Raw genomic sequence first — 15,843 nt, 5'->3', positions numbered from 1 at the left:
CTCGGAGCTGACGAGGAGGCTCTGGCGTGGCAGGTGGACACCCCGCATTCCTCACCCCAGCCATCACCCCCCCCAAAACTTTGCCTCGACGCTTCCTCCCCACACAAGGGAGGAGACACAGCTGACCAACCCCAAAAAGGCCCAGGAAAAGGTTACCTCACCCCACAGGGGTGTGTGTGTGTGTCAGGGTGTGTGTGGGGGGGTTATTTCCTCCATTTAATGACACAACACACCCCTCAGGCCTGGTTGGAGGAGGGGGTAACACACCTGAGGGGAGAGGGGGGCAGTGAGCTGTGCTGGGAAGAATTTGGGGAGATAAATGGGGAACTGGGTTATATTTAAGGACAGGGTGAGATGGGGGGTAGAGGTCGTCTCATTTCCCCATCTTCAATACTCCCTGACCAGTTCCAGGTAACTGGGAGAACAGGAGATGGGGGGAAAAAATGAAAAATCAGGGGGTTTTTATCTTAATTTCTTTAAATTCTTCAATTTAATCTGTATAAGAGTGTAGGGTTATGCAGCAAAACGGGGGTGATGCCAGCGACCTGTCCCTTTGGGGTGCCTTAAGGCATGTTGGGACCCCTGAGGATTGGGGAATATGGGGAGCTGGGGAAAACCAGAGGAGTTTAGGGGGGCACAGGGAGGCAGAGCAAGCTGCCTAAGGGGGAAGTCCCTCCTCAGAGCCAGGAGAAGCTGGGGGAGGACTGGTGGGGACAAGGGGTGATATGGGTCTGAGGGTAGCCAGAGGGTGACACCCCCATCTCGACCCCCAACCCCTGTCCTGGCCATGGGGTGAAGCAGCTCAGCATCAGGACCACAAAATTAGAACCCCCTTGAGAAAAGAAGGGTGACCCACCTGAACTCCAGCCCTTCTCCCCAGGGGGTTCCTGCCAACACCCCCCCAAGAAGCTGGTAGGTAAAGGGTGGCTCCTGCAGGAGCCCAGATGGGGCACCCACAAGTTTTGGGGTGCAGAAAGAGCAGGGGTCAGTCCTAAGGCAACCCCTGCCTTCCCAGAAACAGGGTGGCCAGAAAACACCCCAAAAAGGATGGGGCAAGATGAAATGTAGAAGAAACCCCAGAACTGGGGCTGGGGAAACTGAGGCAGGGGCTCCTCCTGCTCCAAAAAAGCAAGCAAAAAGGGAATGACATGTCCCTGTGCCTTCACCCAGAGCTGAGATCTGAGTGTCAGCATTGGCTGGGGGGGGTGTCTAAGCCTCCTCATGGCCCCTTTCCTCAGTCCTAGGGTGACAGATCTCCCCTTCTTTGGCTTCTTCACCCCCTTTCAGAGAGACCAGCCCCTGCCCAGCACCCAACCTCACTGCCTCGAGCCATGGGAAGCACTAACCCCCATCTTCCAGGGTTCCATACTCTGGCCCAGGTGATTTGTCACCCTGGGGAGGACACCAACCCCCAAATTCAATCTGCTTCAGGCAGCTGAGTACCAGGTCAGATGCTGGGGGGCATCAGGGTATGAGGCTGGGGGCATCTCTCTGGGTACAGGGGCAAAAAAACCCCCTGTGTCAGGAGAGTGTGAAACAAGGACTGGGAAGGAGCCAGACACTGATCCCAGAGTGCCAAGCATCCTGAGGGATAAAGCAGCTTTACCCCAAGCTGGGAAGAAGCACCAGACCAGCACTAATTATAAAAAAAAACCCCAAAAATGAAATGTTTATTTCCACCTGGCATCACTTCCCTATGCCAAGGGTGGCAGGTCACAGCTGGACAAGGTGGTCACCCCTGTGACCACCTCATTTCTCCCCCCCCAGAGCACCCACAGCACATCCCAGCAGCTCCAGAGGTATCAAAGCCCTTGGAGCCAAGGGCCACAGCAGCAAGTGGTGAAGGGAGGGGGCTTCAAGGGAAGCTGTCAAGGAGGAGGGGGTCCCAAATACTGCTGGGGGGGGGCTGCATTTCACCCCTGCTTTCCCCTTTCCTCCTTGGCATGGAGCTGCCATGGGAGCAGCCATGAAGCAGATCCCTGCCAGGCTGACATGCTGCTGGTCCCTGTGGTTCAGGAGGGATTCATGGACTCCCACTGCCGGAAAATGCGGAACACCTTGGAGGACTTCTCAGAGAGACTCTGCAGAGAGGGGAGCAAAGCAACAACCAGGGGTTAAGGCACTTGTCTCAGGACCTACAACCACCACCAACCTGCCTCTGAAGCTTGTGAGGAGAAACTACAGCCAAACCCCACCAAACTCCCATTTAAAATCTCCTCATTAGCTGCCAGGACATCGATTTACTCCTCCTCTATCCTTAGCCCTGCTGATGGGGCACAGCCAGAAGGGATCAGCCTGCTGGGGTCACAACACAAAGTCCCCAAGACAAGGAGTGTGCTCCATCAGTCACAGCAGCTCAGCCCCAAGCAAAGCAGGGGGGAGCAGGCATGAGGAATCCAAGCAGGTAACAGGACCCAGGGAGGGGTCTGAGGAGGCAGGGACAGGTCCTGGCTGCCCCACAGCTCTTTGGAGAGGGAGGCTGTGGCCTCAGCTCAGCAAACCACCAGCGTGGGGCTGGTGGGTACTGGAGCCAGTGGTCAGGATGTGAGGGAGGGAGGGCTGGGAGCTCTGTCAGGACGTGGAGTGAAACTGGATCTCGGGCAGCGCTGAGCTGCTTGGGAAAGGCTGTTATTTATAGCAGCCCCTGAGCAGATCTGTGCACAACAACATGTCATGGTAACAGAGGAGACCTGGCCCAGAGGCTTCCAGTGCAGCTGGAGGGGAAGCTGTGACTCTGCACACTCACTCTTGGTCCCTGCCACCCTGCTGGGTTTGGATTCAGCCTGAACAAAACCCCCACCTTCCCCAAGTTGTGCACCAAAGGCTTTCCAGTCCTAGGCAAGGCTGGAGGCAGTGGGGTTTAAGCACTCACTGGGTTTTGGGCTCCCACAGACTCACCACAGGCTCTGTCTCAGGCACTCTGTCACACTTCCTGGTGGTGAGGAGCGTGTTCAGTACCACCCTCCAGCCAGGCTCTGCCTTCCTAGGCTGCTCCTCTGGATCCTCCACAGCTTCTCCTCCCTCCACTGCATTGACCCAGGGACACCAGTCACGATGCTGAGAGCTGGGGTCAAAGAAGCTCCTCAAAGAAGTGTCCTGGGTAAGGGAGGAGGGTGACAGAGAAGGACAGTGACACCAGGGTTTAGAAACAGACTCTGATGACATGATAAAACAGAATCACAGAATCACCAGGTTGGAAGAGACCTTTGAAGATCATCGAGTCCAACCATTCCCATCCTGAGCTAAACCAGATCCCTAAGTACCTCATCAACCCTTTTTTGAACACATCCAGGGAAGGTGACTCAACCCCCTCCCTGGGCAGCCTGTGCCAGCCCCTGACAACTCTTTCAGTAAAAAAATTGTTTCAAATATCCAATCAAACCTGCCCTGGGGCAGCTTGAGCCCATTGCCCCTTGTTCTATCTCCTGTCCCCTGACTGAAGAGACCATCGCCCACCTCTCTGCACCCTCCTGGCAGGGCAGGGGAGGTGGGGAGAAGGGCTCCCCTCAGCCTCCTCTTCTCCAGCCTCAACACCCCCAGCTCCCTCAGCTGCTCCTCAGAGGATTTGCCCTCCAGCCCCTTCCCCAGCCTGGTTGCCCTTCTCTGCACTCGCTCCAGGACCCCCATGTCCTTCTGGTGCTGAGGAGCCCAGAACTGGACCCAGCACTCCAGCTGCAGCCTCCCCAGTGCCCAGCCCAGGGGCACAATCCCCTCCCCAGCCCTCCTGGCCACGCTGGCTCTGACACAAGCCAGGCTGCCCTTGGCCTTCTTGGCCACCTGGGCACACTGCTGGCTCCTGGGCAGGCTGAGCTCACCCCACACCCCCAGCTCCTTCTCCCAGCAGCTCTCCAGCCGCTCTGCCCCAGCCTGGAGCTCTGCTGGGGGTTGTTGTGTCCCATGGGCAGCACTCTGCCCTTGGCCTTGTTGAACCTCATCCCCTTGGGCTCAGCCCATGGCTCCAGCCTGGCCAGACCCCTCTGAAGACCCTCCCCACCCTCAATCAGATCAACACTTCCTCCCAGCTCAGTGTCACCCCCAAACTGACTGAGGGAACATCCAATCCCTTCACCCAGGTCACTGATTAAGATGTTGAACAGAACTGGCCCCAGGACTGAGCCCTGGGGGTGCCACTGTTGAGCAGCCTCCAGCTGGATGTGGTTCCATTCACCACCCCCCTTTGGGCCCATCCAGCCAGCCAGTTTTTAACCCAGCTGAGGGTCCCCCAGTCCAGGCCAGTGGCAGCCAGTTTCTCAGTCAGAACCCTGTGAGAAACCATGTCAAAGGCTTTCCTGAAGTCCAGGTCGACACATCCACAGCCTTCCCCTTGTCCATTAAAACCCTAAAACACCAGCACTGAACTGGACAACACTGGTCCCTGGATCAGAAGCAGCCTGCCCAGAGCCTTCTCCTTCCCACCCAGGCTATCCCAGCACGTGACTCACCGAGGTGCTGGAAGAGCAGAGCCGTGCCCTCTTGGCTTTGCGCAGGGGACTCGATGGCACCTCCATGTTTTCCCCCTGCCCCATGCTGCGGGTGACAGGACGGCTCCTCAGACTGGGGCTGCTCAGCTCCAGTTCAGCCCGATCCGTTGGGATGGGAGAGTCCCAACCCCGTGGGTGAGAGACTGCTGGGGACTGGCTCTTGTCAAACTGCCAGAAGGGAAAAGAGAAGGAATTAAACAGAGCTCCTCTGGTCACCAGCAAGGCCTCTTGACTGAAGGGAATGAGGTGAGGGGGCCCTGCCCAGCTCAAACAGGAGATCAAAGCCTTCCCAGCTATCCTGGCAGGAGATATGTCGTCTTCCCTGCACACCAGAGGCATCTCTGATGCAGCTGGTTGGACACAGAATCCCAGACTGGGCTGGGTTGGAAGGGACCCCAAGGGTCACAGAACTCCAACCCCCCTGCCACAGGCAGGGACACCAACCTCCAGGCCTGGAGCTACACAAGGCTGCCCAGGGCCCCAGCCAACCTGGCCTTGAACACCCCCAGGGATGGGGCACCCACCCCCTCTCTGGGCAGCCTGTTCCAGCCCCTCACCACTCTGCCTGGAAATAGCTTCCCCCTAATATCTCATCTCACCCTTCCCTCCTCCAGCTTTAGTCTATTCCCCCTTGTCCTGCCATCCTGCCATGAGCAGAGGCAGCACCTCCAGTTAGAAAGCCCCAGGATGCTGTCTGGAAAGGCCCTTTTTTGTGTCCTCCTACAGAAAAGCCAAGTTAGGGTGGAGGACAGAGAGCTGCAAAGGGCACAGGCAGCACCAACCCACATCTGCTGGACGCTGCCCCCAGACCCAGCACCAGCCTGAGCCTCTTTCACCTTGAAATCACCTTTCAACACCCAAACTACCTCAAGCCTTGGCTCCCCTGTGCCCCTTTATCACCCCAACACCCCAAGCTCCCTCCCAGGCTGGCTGAGCTGGGCCATACCTGCTCAGAGCCTGGAGGGAGATTGTCCTGGCTGCGCGTGAGCATCCTGCGCGGAGACGTGGCGAGGAGCGGCGAGCGCTCAGCGGGCGCTGCCAGGGTGCTGCTCAGCCCACAGGAATCCAGCTCTGGCCCCGCAGACTCCAGCTGGTGAAAGCCCCACAGTCCCACCTTCCTCATGCAGCGGGAGCAGGTGATCACTGAGAGGTGCAGGGAGCCAGGAGCAGGGCTGTGGAGACAGAGCCAAACCAGGGGAGAAGGTCAAGGATGAGCCTGGGACATTTCGCAGAATCCCCAGGTTGGGAAAGACCTTTAAGATCATCAAGTCCAATCCCATCCTGTGCTGATCCAGCTCCCTGAGCACCTCATCTCCCCTCTGTTCAACACCCCCAGGGCTGGGGACTCAGCCCCCTCCCTGGGCAGCCTGTGCCACAGCCCCACAACTCTGCCAGGGAAGAACTTTGCCCTCCCAGCTGAGCTGACCCTGCCCTGGGGCAGCTTCAGCCCATTGCCCCTTGGCCCAGCTCCTGGCCCCTGGCTGCAGAGACCATCACCCACCTCTCTGCACCCTCCTGGCAGGGCAGGGGAGGTGGGGAGAAGGGCTCCCCTCAGCCTCCTCTTCTCCAGGCTCAACACCCCCAGCTCCCTCAGCTGCTCCTCAGAGGATTTGCCCTCCAGCCCCTTCCCCAGCCTGGTTGCCCTTCTCTGCACTCGCTCCAGGACCCCCATGTCCTTCTGATGCTGAGGAGCCCAGAACTGGACCCAGCACTCCAGCTGCAGCCTCCCCAGTGCCCAGCCCAGGGGCACAATCCCCTCCCCAGACCTACTGGCCACACTGGTTTTGATACAAGCCAGGATGCCATTAGACTTCCTGGCCACCTAGGCACACTGCTGGCTCATATTCAGACTGTTTCAAGACATTAGAACCCTGGGCTGAGGCACAGACATACCATTTCTGTACCTTTTTGTACTAGGTAGTAAAACAAACCCATTCAAACCCACGTGGGTTGTTGATTTAAACATCCTCAGGTACATTTTGGCTTGACATCAAGCAGAAGGACACTCTGTTAACAGCTTATCAGCTGAGAGTGTTGCCTGCATCAATCACCAAACTGCCCAAACCACAGCAGCAGCCTCTCTGCTCTTCCCCACCATAAGCCCCTTTTCCATAAGAGATCACTTCACCTTCAGCAAGCTGCCTCAGGCACAAAGAGCTCAGCTGCCTCTGCTCACAGCAGGAGGAGCTTTGGGAAGCCATGAACCTTCAGGTCACAAACCTTCCCTCCCTTCCCACAGGCTCAATGAGCAATGAAAACGTTACAGAGGATGACATTTCAGGACTTGGAACATCTAAAAGCAGCAACAAGCTGAGTTCCAGATGCTTTGCCATCTCAGGGAGAATCTATTTTAGATGTAGGTAGCTTTGTGCTGGTGTTCCCTGTCAAATTTAATGGCTGGAGTGAAATGGGGATCCTGGATGTTTCCACATTCCTCCAGCCTCTGGCAGGTTCCACTCCAGCCATGAAATGCAGCAGACCCCTTGGTATTGGTCCTTCAGCACTACACACCTGCAAGTCCAGCCACACAGAGCCAGGACACAGGCAGGAACATGGACTTGGAGGATTTCTGTGGCAGATTTCATGGGTGGTTTCTCTCCCTCAGTTTTGTGCTCCAGTTCCTCCCCGATCAGCTGGAGAAGGTGGGTGATCTTCTCCTCTGTCAGGGACTGCAGGAGAGAGAGAAAGAGAGCAGAATCTGGTAAAATAACACTGCTTCTACTCACAAACTGCATCCCACATGGAGTAAAAAGTCCCTTTTCAATTGCTGAATGGGCTGGGTGCCCAAGTCAGAGCTCTCAGCACTCCTGGTTAACAGGCAGAAGCCACACAGAGCAAAGGCTTCCTCCTGCCTTGTGCCCCTCTGACTCTCCCCACTGCATGTCCCTTCCCTGAGCACACATGGGGACAGCAGAGCAGGTCACAGCTCTGCAGCTCACAGCAAGCACAAGGCACAGCACCACAGAATGCTTTGGGTTGGAAGAGATCTCAAAGATCATCTGGTTCCAACCCCCCTGCCATGGGCAGGGACACCCCCCACCAGCCCAGGGTGCCCCCAGCCCCATCCAACCCAACCTTGAGCCCTGCCAGGGGTCCCAGGGCAGCCCCAGCTCCTCTGGGCACCCTGTGCCAGGGCCTCCCCCCCTCAGAGTACAGAATTCCTTCCTGATGTCTGACCTGACCCTGCCCTCATTCAGCCTGAAGGCATCACCCTGTGTCCTGTCCCTGCACCCCCTGGGGACCAGCCCCTCTCCCACCTTCCTGTGGGACCCCTCTAAGTGTTGGTGCCCCACAATTAGGTCTCCTTGGAGCCTTCTCTTCTCCAGGCTGAAGGAGACCAACTCTCTCAGCCTGGCTTCATAGGAGAGATGCTCCAGCCCCTGATCATCTTCACAGCCTCCTCTGGACTCACTCCAACAGCTCTACATCTTCCCTGTACTGGGGACTCCAGAGCTGGAGGCAGCTGCAGGGGGGTCTCATGAGAGCAGAGGGGCAGAATCCCCCTCCTTGACCTGCTGGCCACACTCATCTTGCTGCAGCCCAGGACCTGGGTGACCTTCTGAGCTGCCTGTATACACTGCCAGCTCACACTGAGCTTGTCATCATCCCCCAGCACCTCCAAGTCCTTCTCCCCAGGGCTGCTCTCCATCCATTCTCCACACAGCCTGGAGTTATGCTTGGGTCCAAACTCACCCCTCTGATCCCTGGGAAGCAGCAGGGGTTGTGTCTGTCTCTGCAAACCACAAGCACTTCTGGGGTCACCACTGAGGCACAGTGAGAAGAGAAAGTCCCCAAAGCCTGTCAGCCAGGCTCCAGACCCTCACAGAGTCACAAGGTTGGAAAAGACCTTTAAGATCAAGTCCAACCGTCCCTGTCCTGTGCTGAACCAGCTCCCTGAGCACCTCATCTCCCCCCTGTTAAACACCCCCAGGGCTGGGGACTCAGCCCCCTCCCTGGGCAGCCTGTGCCACAGCCCCACAACTCTGCCAGGGAAGAACTTTGCCCTCCCAGCTGAGCTGACCCTGCCCTGGGGCAGCTTGAGCCCATTGCCCCTTGGCCCAGCTCCTGGCCCCTGGCTGCAGAGACCATCACCCACCTCTCTGCACCCTCCTGGCAGGGCAGGGCAGGTGGGGAGAAGGGCTCCCCTCAGCCTCCTCTTCTCCAGGCTCAACACCCCCAGCTCCCTCAGCTGCTCCTCAGAGGATTTGCCCTCCAGCCCCTTCCCCAGCCTGGTTGCCCTTCTCTGCACTCGCTCCAGGACCCCCATGTCCTTCTGATGGTCCCAACCTAGTGGGACAAGCTGGGGAGTTCAAAGTGCAGCTACAACACATCCCTTGGCTTTATGGCCTCTCAGGGAGGCTCTGCTGGGTTTCACAGCTCAGCCAGCCCATGGCAGCCACCAGAAAGCCCGTCTGTGACTTCTGCTGAATGGATGAAGAGTTCCCTGGTTCCCACACGGCTTCTCCCTGCCCAGAGCCATCTGTTTCCTGGCAAGAGAGTGCCCAGCAAGCCAGACTTGGCTGAAGTAGAGCAGGGCCTGGCCAGGTCCCTGGGAGGAGGCAATCCCACACTTGCTCCTGGCTGCAGCTCCTGCTCTTCCCTCCTGCCTCACATGAGAGGAAGCCCCCCCTCAACTGCATTCCTTGGGGTTCCTCAGCTTCACAGCCTCTGCCTCAACCTCTGCTGTGGGACAGCCACTGGCACCCCAAATTCCTGTCCCCCTTAGAGCAATGACTGTCTGTGGTGGGATCCTGGCTGCTCAGAGGGACAATCCACAGCCTTCTGCATCTCAGGGAGTGCTTGGAAGTAAGAAATAGAGGTGGGAAAGCTCCTAAAGGGGTCTGTGGGACCCCCAAATCGCTTCTGCCAGGCACCAGAAAGCACCACACACACCAGCAAAGGTACAGAGGGGAAATCAGACACTTCCCACTGGCAACATCACGGTGACATGAGCCAGTTGTGCCTGTGCTGGTCAAGCCAGGCTTTTCCCAACTCCTTTTCACCTGCTTCCAAAAGCACCAGATGAAATCACCAAGCAGGGAGCGTTGGAGGAGAAAGCCAAGGTGATGACAGATCACTCTCAAACACAACCAGGACTCAGCTTTACCCAACCTGGCAAGCTGGAGCCTGTTTCACTCAGGGTTTGCACAGACCTGCTTCCCACCGTGGCTGGGGACCTGATTTTGGGGACAGATGGGAACTCACCATGGTTTTCATGTCTTCTGGCCTGAGGGAGGGCAGCTGCAGCTCCAGCTGACACAGGCTCTGGAAACGGTCCAGGAAATCCTGGAGAAGGACTCTGGGCTCATCCACCAGCAACATGGCAAAACGATCTGGTGAAAGCAAACAAGGGAGGCCTGAGCTGTGCTACCACCATTCCCACCCCCTCCTTATCCCCTGGGGCAAGAGGACACCAGTCCAGCCAACACCTCCCCACAACAGTCTCAGCTTTGGAGTGGAAGAAACCACCTCAGCAGTGTTTTTGCTTTGCAAGCACCAGCGTGCAACACAGCTCTGGAGATGAAATCCATCACTCTCTGAGCATTCCATGTGGTCCAGCTTCCCATCCCCTCCCATTTCCACCCCAAAAAAGCTTTTTAACTGCCCTTGAGGCACTCAAGGATGGAGAGAGGCTGTGTGCAGCCCAGCCTGGGGCTCCAGCCACTGCTCAGGTGTTTATTTGCTCAGAGACATTGCTTTGCCACTGTGTGCTTCCTCATCCCCAGCAGGGAGAAAGGGATCTGGGATGCCACCACAGGCTGTGAGAACTTGGAAGAGAAACCACAATTCCTGAAGCTTGAGACAAGAGAAGGGGTATAAAAGTGAAGGGTAAAAGGGAATAATGGCAGATGGGGATCAGCCAGGCTCTGAGACACCAACCTGGGCAGGGGTTGTCTGGCCAGAAGCAGAATTTCTCATGAGCAGTGCACAAGGCCTTCTTCAGCTCCAGGCAGTGCTCCTTATCTGCAAAGGCAAAGTTCACTCTCTTACTCCCCTGCAGAGCCACCTCCTCAAGGGAACAGCTGGGAAAACCCAGAGCATAAAGGGGAAGACCCCATGCTAAGAGGGTTTCCCTGCTCCTCCCAGTCGGTGTGGCTGGAGTGAGGGGTGCCACCTGAGGCTGCAGGTCTCACAGCCTGAAGTTCTCACCTCAGACTCATCTCCCTGCCCAGCAAAAGGAGCTGCTGCACCTCCAGCATCCCTGGGGACAACCCCCCCAGGGCAGCAGATCCTGCAGAGGGAAGGTGGTGCAGAGGAAACACAGCTCAAGCCAAGCATGGGTGCAGGGACCAGCTGCTCTTACCAGTTTTACCTCCTGGGTAAAACTCAGCCCTGGCTAACTCTGGCTCCTCCATCCTGGCTGTGGGAGCCAAATCACAGCCATGTCCTGGAGAGAGTTCAGCAGAGGGCTGGAGAGATGCTGCAGGGCCTGGAGCATCTCCCCTGTGAGGAAAGGCTGAGGGAGCTGGGGCTGTTCAGCCTGGAGAGAAGAAGCCTGAGAGGGGATCTGATCACTGGTTCTCAAGAGCTGAAGGGTGGGACACAGGGGGCCATGGGCAGCCTCTGCTCAGTGTCTGTGGGGACAGGACAAGGGGTGATGGGCTCAAGTTGGAGCACAGGGAGTTCCCCCCCAATGTGGGGCAGAACTTCTTCCCAGTGAGGGTGAGGGAGCCCTGGGACAGGCTGCCCAGGGGGTGTGGAGTCTCCTTCTCTGGAGAGATTCCAGCCCCATCTGGACACCGACCTGTGTGCCCTGTCCTAGGGACCCTGCTTTGGCAGGGGGTTGGACCCCATGATCTCTGGAGGTCCCTTCCAACCCCTGTGATTCTGGGATCATCTAAACAGAACAAACTGGTGAGCAGCAGCCCACATTCAAATTTAGTGGAGGATCTGGGCAGCAGACTGAGCAACTGGAAACTGGGAAGACTTTAAAGAGGTCCAGGGATGCACCCTGGGGAGGGCAACAGAGCTGGCAGAGGGGCTGGAATTTGGGGGTTGGACCCCATGACCTCTTGAGGTCCCTTCCAACCCCTGTGATTCTATGAATGCCCTGTGAGGAGCAGCTGAGGACTTCAGGCTTGGCTTATGTGGAGAAAAGGAGGCTGTGGGGCCACCTCATTCCTCCCTACAGCTTCCTGAGGAGGGGAAGCAGAGGGAGGTGCTGAGCTCTTCTTCCTGGGATCCAGGGATAGAACGTGTGGGAACGGCTCAGAGCTGCCCCAGGGGAGGGTCAGACTGGGCATGAGGAAGTGTTTCTTCACCAAGAGGATGGTCAAATGCTGGAACAGGCTTCCTCAAGAGGTCATCCATGTCCCAAGCCCATCAGTGCTCAAGAGGGATTTGGATCATGCCCTTTGTAACACCCTTCAACTCCAGGCCAGCCCTGAAGAGGTCAGGCAGTGGGACTGGATGATTACCAAAGATCCCCTCCAACTGGAACTGTTTGATTCCAACTCCTCTCTGACAACAGAAGCAGAAGGTTTTACCACATTCTCACAACCCAGAGGAAATTTATTCAACTGGCCCTTTCTTTTCAGAGGCAAAAACCCAGCACAGAATCACAAGGTTGGGAAAAGACCTTTGAGATCATCAAGTCCAACCAATCCCATCCTGTGCTGCCCCAGCTCCCTGAGCACCTCATCTCCCCTCTGTTCAACACCCCCAGGGCTGGGGACTCAGCCCCCTCCCTGGGCAGCCTGTGCCACAGCCCCACAACTCTGCCAGGGAAGAACTTTGCCCTCCCAGCTGAGCTGACCCTGCCCTGGGGCAGCTTGAGCCCATTGCCCCTTGGCCCAGCTCCTGGCCCCTGGCTGCAGAGACCATCGCCCACCTCTCTGCACCCTCCTGCCAGGGCAGGGGAGGTGGGGAGAAGGGCTCCCCTCAGCCTCCTCTTCTCCAGGCTCAACACCCCCAGCTCCCTCAGCTGCTCCTCAGAGGATTTGCCCTCCAGCCCCTTCCCCAGCCTGGTTGCCCTTCTCTGCACTCGCTCCAGGACCCCCATGTCCTTCTGGTGCTGAGGAGCCCAGAACTGGACCCAGCACTCCAGCTGCAGCCTCCCCAGTGCCCAGCCCAGGGGCACAATCCCCTCCCCAGCCCTCCTGGCCACGCTGGCTCTGACACAAGCCAGGCTGCCCTTGGCCTTCCTGCCCCCCCGGGCACACTGCTGGCTCCTGCTCAGGCTGAGCTCACCCCACACCCCCAGGTCCTTCTCCCAGCAGCTCTCCAGTCACTCTGCCCCAGCCTGGAGCTCTGCTGGGGGTTGTTGTGTCCCATGGGCAGGACTCTGCCCTTGGCCTTGTTAAACCTCATCCCCTTGGGCTCAGTCTCAGCACCACCCAGAAGAAGACAGCAGGAGCTGTTTACACACAAGACAAGGCAAACCCAACCCCCCCCAAACCTTACAGTTCCCCCCCTGCCCCCCCAGAACCCCAGCACACATACACTTGTTGAAGTCAAAGGCGAGCTGCAGGCTGACACAGAGGAAGGCCTGGCAGCTGGAACACTTCAGCATGTCACACTCCACGTTGGTCCAGCCATACTTGGCACAAACCAGGGGTGAGAGCTCATGGGGTTTGCCTGCCCACTTCAGGGGGTGCTTGTGTTAAGGCTAAAAACCAAGAAACTCTGGGTTAACCAGGGGAAACTTGAGCTAGATTTAGTCTGGCCAAAGAAGAAAAGCTTGGGAGAAGACTGAGCTCGTGGGGAAGCCACAGGGAGGGTAAAATAGGGTGTGTGGGTGGGTGGGGGGACACAGCTGGAAGCTCAGCACCAGAAAGGATATGGTGAATGTCTCCACTCTGCTGAAGTAGGCTTCCTTGCTGGCAGACTCCAAGGACAGAGCATCCATTTGCAAAGCTCCATTAGCTGATTCTGACCAGTCTGATTTGTCCTTCCTAAAAGGAACAGCAAGTCAGCCAGAGAAGCATCTGTCCCTTCCCAGAAAGCTTTTCCTTAACAAAACCCACCCAGGCCACCTCCTACCTCCTCATCCTTCAGGCTCACCCTCACAAGAGCCCTTTCAGCAGAGCTCCAAAGCCCTGGCTTTAATTAATTTACTAAATGAATCAATTAAATAAAACATTAAACATTTCAGGATGACCAACACCAGTGGCAGGTGGTGGTTTGATGTGACAAGCAGGAGATGGGAGCCCCTTTTCCAAGCCCAGAGAAACCAGATCCATGATCATGGCACATCTATGAAGTCAGGCATGCAGCCACAGCTGGAACACCAGGTCCCAGCACTGGTTTCTGCTGGCAGCACCTGGAACACCAGCTCCCAGCACTGGTTTCTGATGGCAGCACCTGGAAAACCAGCTCCCAGCACTGGTTTCTGCTGGCACCACCTGGAACACCAGGTCCCAGAAGTGGTTTCTGCTGGCACCACCTGGAACACCAGGTCCCAGCACTGGTTTCTGCTGGCAGCACCTGGAACACCAGGTCCCAGCACTGGTTTCTGCTGGCAGCACCTGGAACACCAGCTCCCAGCACTGGTTTCTGCTGGCAGCACCTGGAACACCAGGTCCCAGCACTGGTTTCTGCTGGCAGCACCTGGAACACCAGCTCCCAGCACCTGGAACACCAGCTCCCAGCACTGGTTTCTGCTGGCAGCACCTGGAACACCAGCTCCCAGCGCTGGTTTCTGCTGGCAGCACCTGGAACACCAGGTCCCAGCACCTGGAACACCAGCTCCCAGCACTGGTTTCTGCTGGCAGCACCTGGAACACCAGCTCCCAGCACTGGTTTCTGCTGGCAGCACCTGGAACACCAGCTCCCAGCGCTGGTTTCTGCTGGCAGCACCTGCAACACCAGCTCCCAGCACCTGGAACACCAGCTCCCAGCACTGGTTTGTGCTGGCAGCACCTGGAACACCAGCTCCCAGCACTGGTTTCCGCTGGCAGCACCTGGAACACCAGCTCCCAGCGCTGGTTTCTGCTGGCAGCACCTGCAACACCAGCTCCCAGCACTGGTTTCTGCTGGCAGCACCTGGAACACCAGCTCCCAGCGCTGGTTTCTGCTGGCAGCACCTGGAACACCAGCTCCCAGCACCTGGAACACCAGCTCCCAGCACTGGTTTCTGCTGGCAGCACCTGGAACACCAGCTCCCAGCGCTGGTTTCTGCTGGCAGCACCTGGAACACCAGCTCCCAGCGCTGGTTTCTGCTGGCACCACCTGGAACACCAGCTCCCAGCACCTGGAACACCAGGTCCCAGCACTGGTTTCTGCTGGCAGCACCTGGAACACCAGCTCCCAGCACTGGTTTCTGCTGGCAGCACCTGGAACACCAGCTCCCAGCACCTGGAACACCAGGTCCCAGCACTGGTTTCTGCTGGCAGCACCTGGAACACCAGCTCCCAGCACTGGTTTCTGCTGGCAGCACCTGGAACACCAGGTCCCAGCACTGGTTTCTGCTGGCAGCACCTGGAACACCAGCTCCCAGCACTGGTTTGTGCTGGCTGCACCTGGAACACCAGCTCCCAGCGCTGGTTTGTGCTGGCAGCACCTGGAACACCAGCTCCCAGCACTGGTTTCTGCTGGCAGCACCTGGAACACCAGCTCCCAGCACTGGTTTTTTCTGGCAGCACCTGGAACACCAGCTCCCAGCGCTGGTTTCTGCTGTCCTTCAGCCTCTCCCCAGCACCCCAAAATCTGGGGGGGGGGAGGTTGGATCAAGGACATGCAGCACCTTCAGGGCTGACTGCAGTTGCTTGGCTCCAGCCAGACACTCCCAAAGCTCAGCCCCCCAGTGCTCCCAGCACTTTCCAGGCTCCTCATCACCCCCACAGAGTCATCAAGGTTGGAAAAGACCTTCAGGATCATCGAGTCAGCCCGACAGCACCACAAGCACTAACCCATCCCCCAGATGGCCTCGTCTACTCCTTGTGTGAGCAGCCCCAGAGATGGCAGCTCCAGCAGCTCCCTGGGCAGCCCAGTCCAGCTTCACCAGTCCCCCAGGGAAGGGATTTTCCCCTCATCTCCCATCACAGCCTCCCCTGGCCCAGCCTGAGGCCGTTCCCTCTCCTCCTGCTGCCAGTCGCTGGGAGAAGAGCCCAACACCAGTCCTGGGACTCCCAGTGCCTCCCCCTGGGGTACAACCCCCTCCTCTTTCTGGGGCAGACCCCCAGTATGTGACCCACCCAGCTGGCTTAGGCAGCGGGGATACCCTCCCAGTGCCCCCCAGTGCTTCCCAGTCCCTCCCAGCACCCTTTTTTCCCAGCATCCCACCCCCACATTAGCTCCTAACACCTTCCAGCCCCTCCCCAACAACTCCTGTCACCTCCCAGAGCCCCTCGGCGCCTCCCAGAGCCCCTCGGCACCTCCCAGAGCCCCTCGGCGCCTCCCAGTGACCCCCCGACAGCACCGA

The 15,843-nt window shown here is 57.9% G+C and overlaps 1 protein-coding gene across 1 annotated transcript; it reads right to left on the bottom strand.

The window, feature by feature from the left end:
* Positions 1–1,640: 1,640 nt before the first annotated feature.
* On the bottom strand, positions 1,641–13,000 carry ZC3HC1 (zinc finger C3HC-type containing 1). Its single transcript, XM_084261623.1, has 8 exons — positions 12,924–13,000; positions 10,362–10,445; positions 9,687–9,814; positions 6,993–7,150; positions 5,428–5,653; positions 4,443–4,649; positions 2,899–3,096; positions 1,641–2,081 (listed from the first exon to the last, which is right to left on the bottom strand). The coding sequence occupies exons 1-8, from the start codon at positions 12,991–12,993 to the stop codon at positions 2,013–2,015; spliced, it is 1,140 nt and encodes a 379-aa protein (XP_084117749.1). The 5' UTR covers positions 12,994–13,000; the 3' UTR covers positions 1,641–2,012.
* Positions 13,001–15,843: the final 2,843 nt, after the last annotated feature.

Source organism: Gallinula chloropus (genome assembly GCF_964237585.1).
Source record: "Gallinula chloropus genome assembly, chromosome: 1".
Taxonomy (NCBI): domain Eukaryota; kingdom Metazoa; phylum Chordata; class Aves; order Gruiformes; family Rallidae; genus Gallinula; species Gallinula chloropus.
This window is presented reverse-complemented; position numbering and strand designations above follow the sequence as displayed.

Excerpts from the sequence above, each read along its gene's own strand:
- ZC3HC1 (XM_084261623.1), bottom strand. The coding sequence starts at position 12,993 with ATGCTGAAGTGTTCCAGCTGCCAGGCCTTCCTCTGTGTCAGCCTGCAG. Across the intron at positions 10,446-12,923 it reads CGCCTTTGACTTCAACAAGT|ATAAGGAGCACTGCCTGGAG; the intron begins GTATGTGTGCTG and ends TTGCCTTTGCAG. Across the intron at positions 9,815-10,361 it reads GCCAGACAACCCCTGCCCAG|ATCGTTTTGCCATGTTGCTG; the intron begins GTTGGTGTCTCA and ends TGCTTTCACCAG.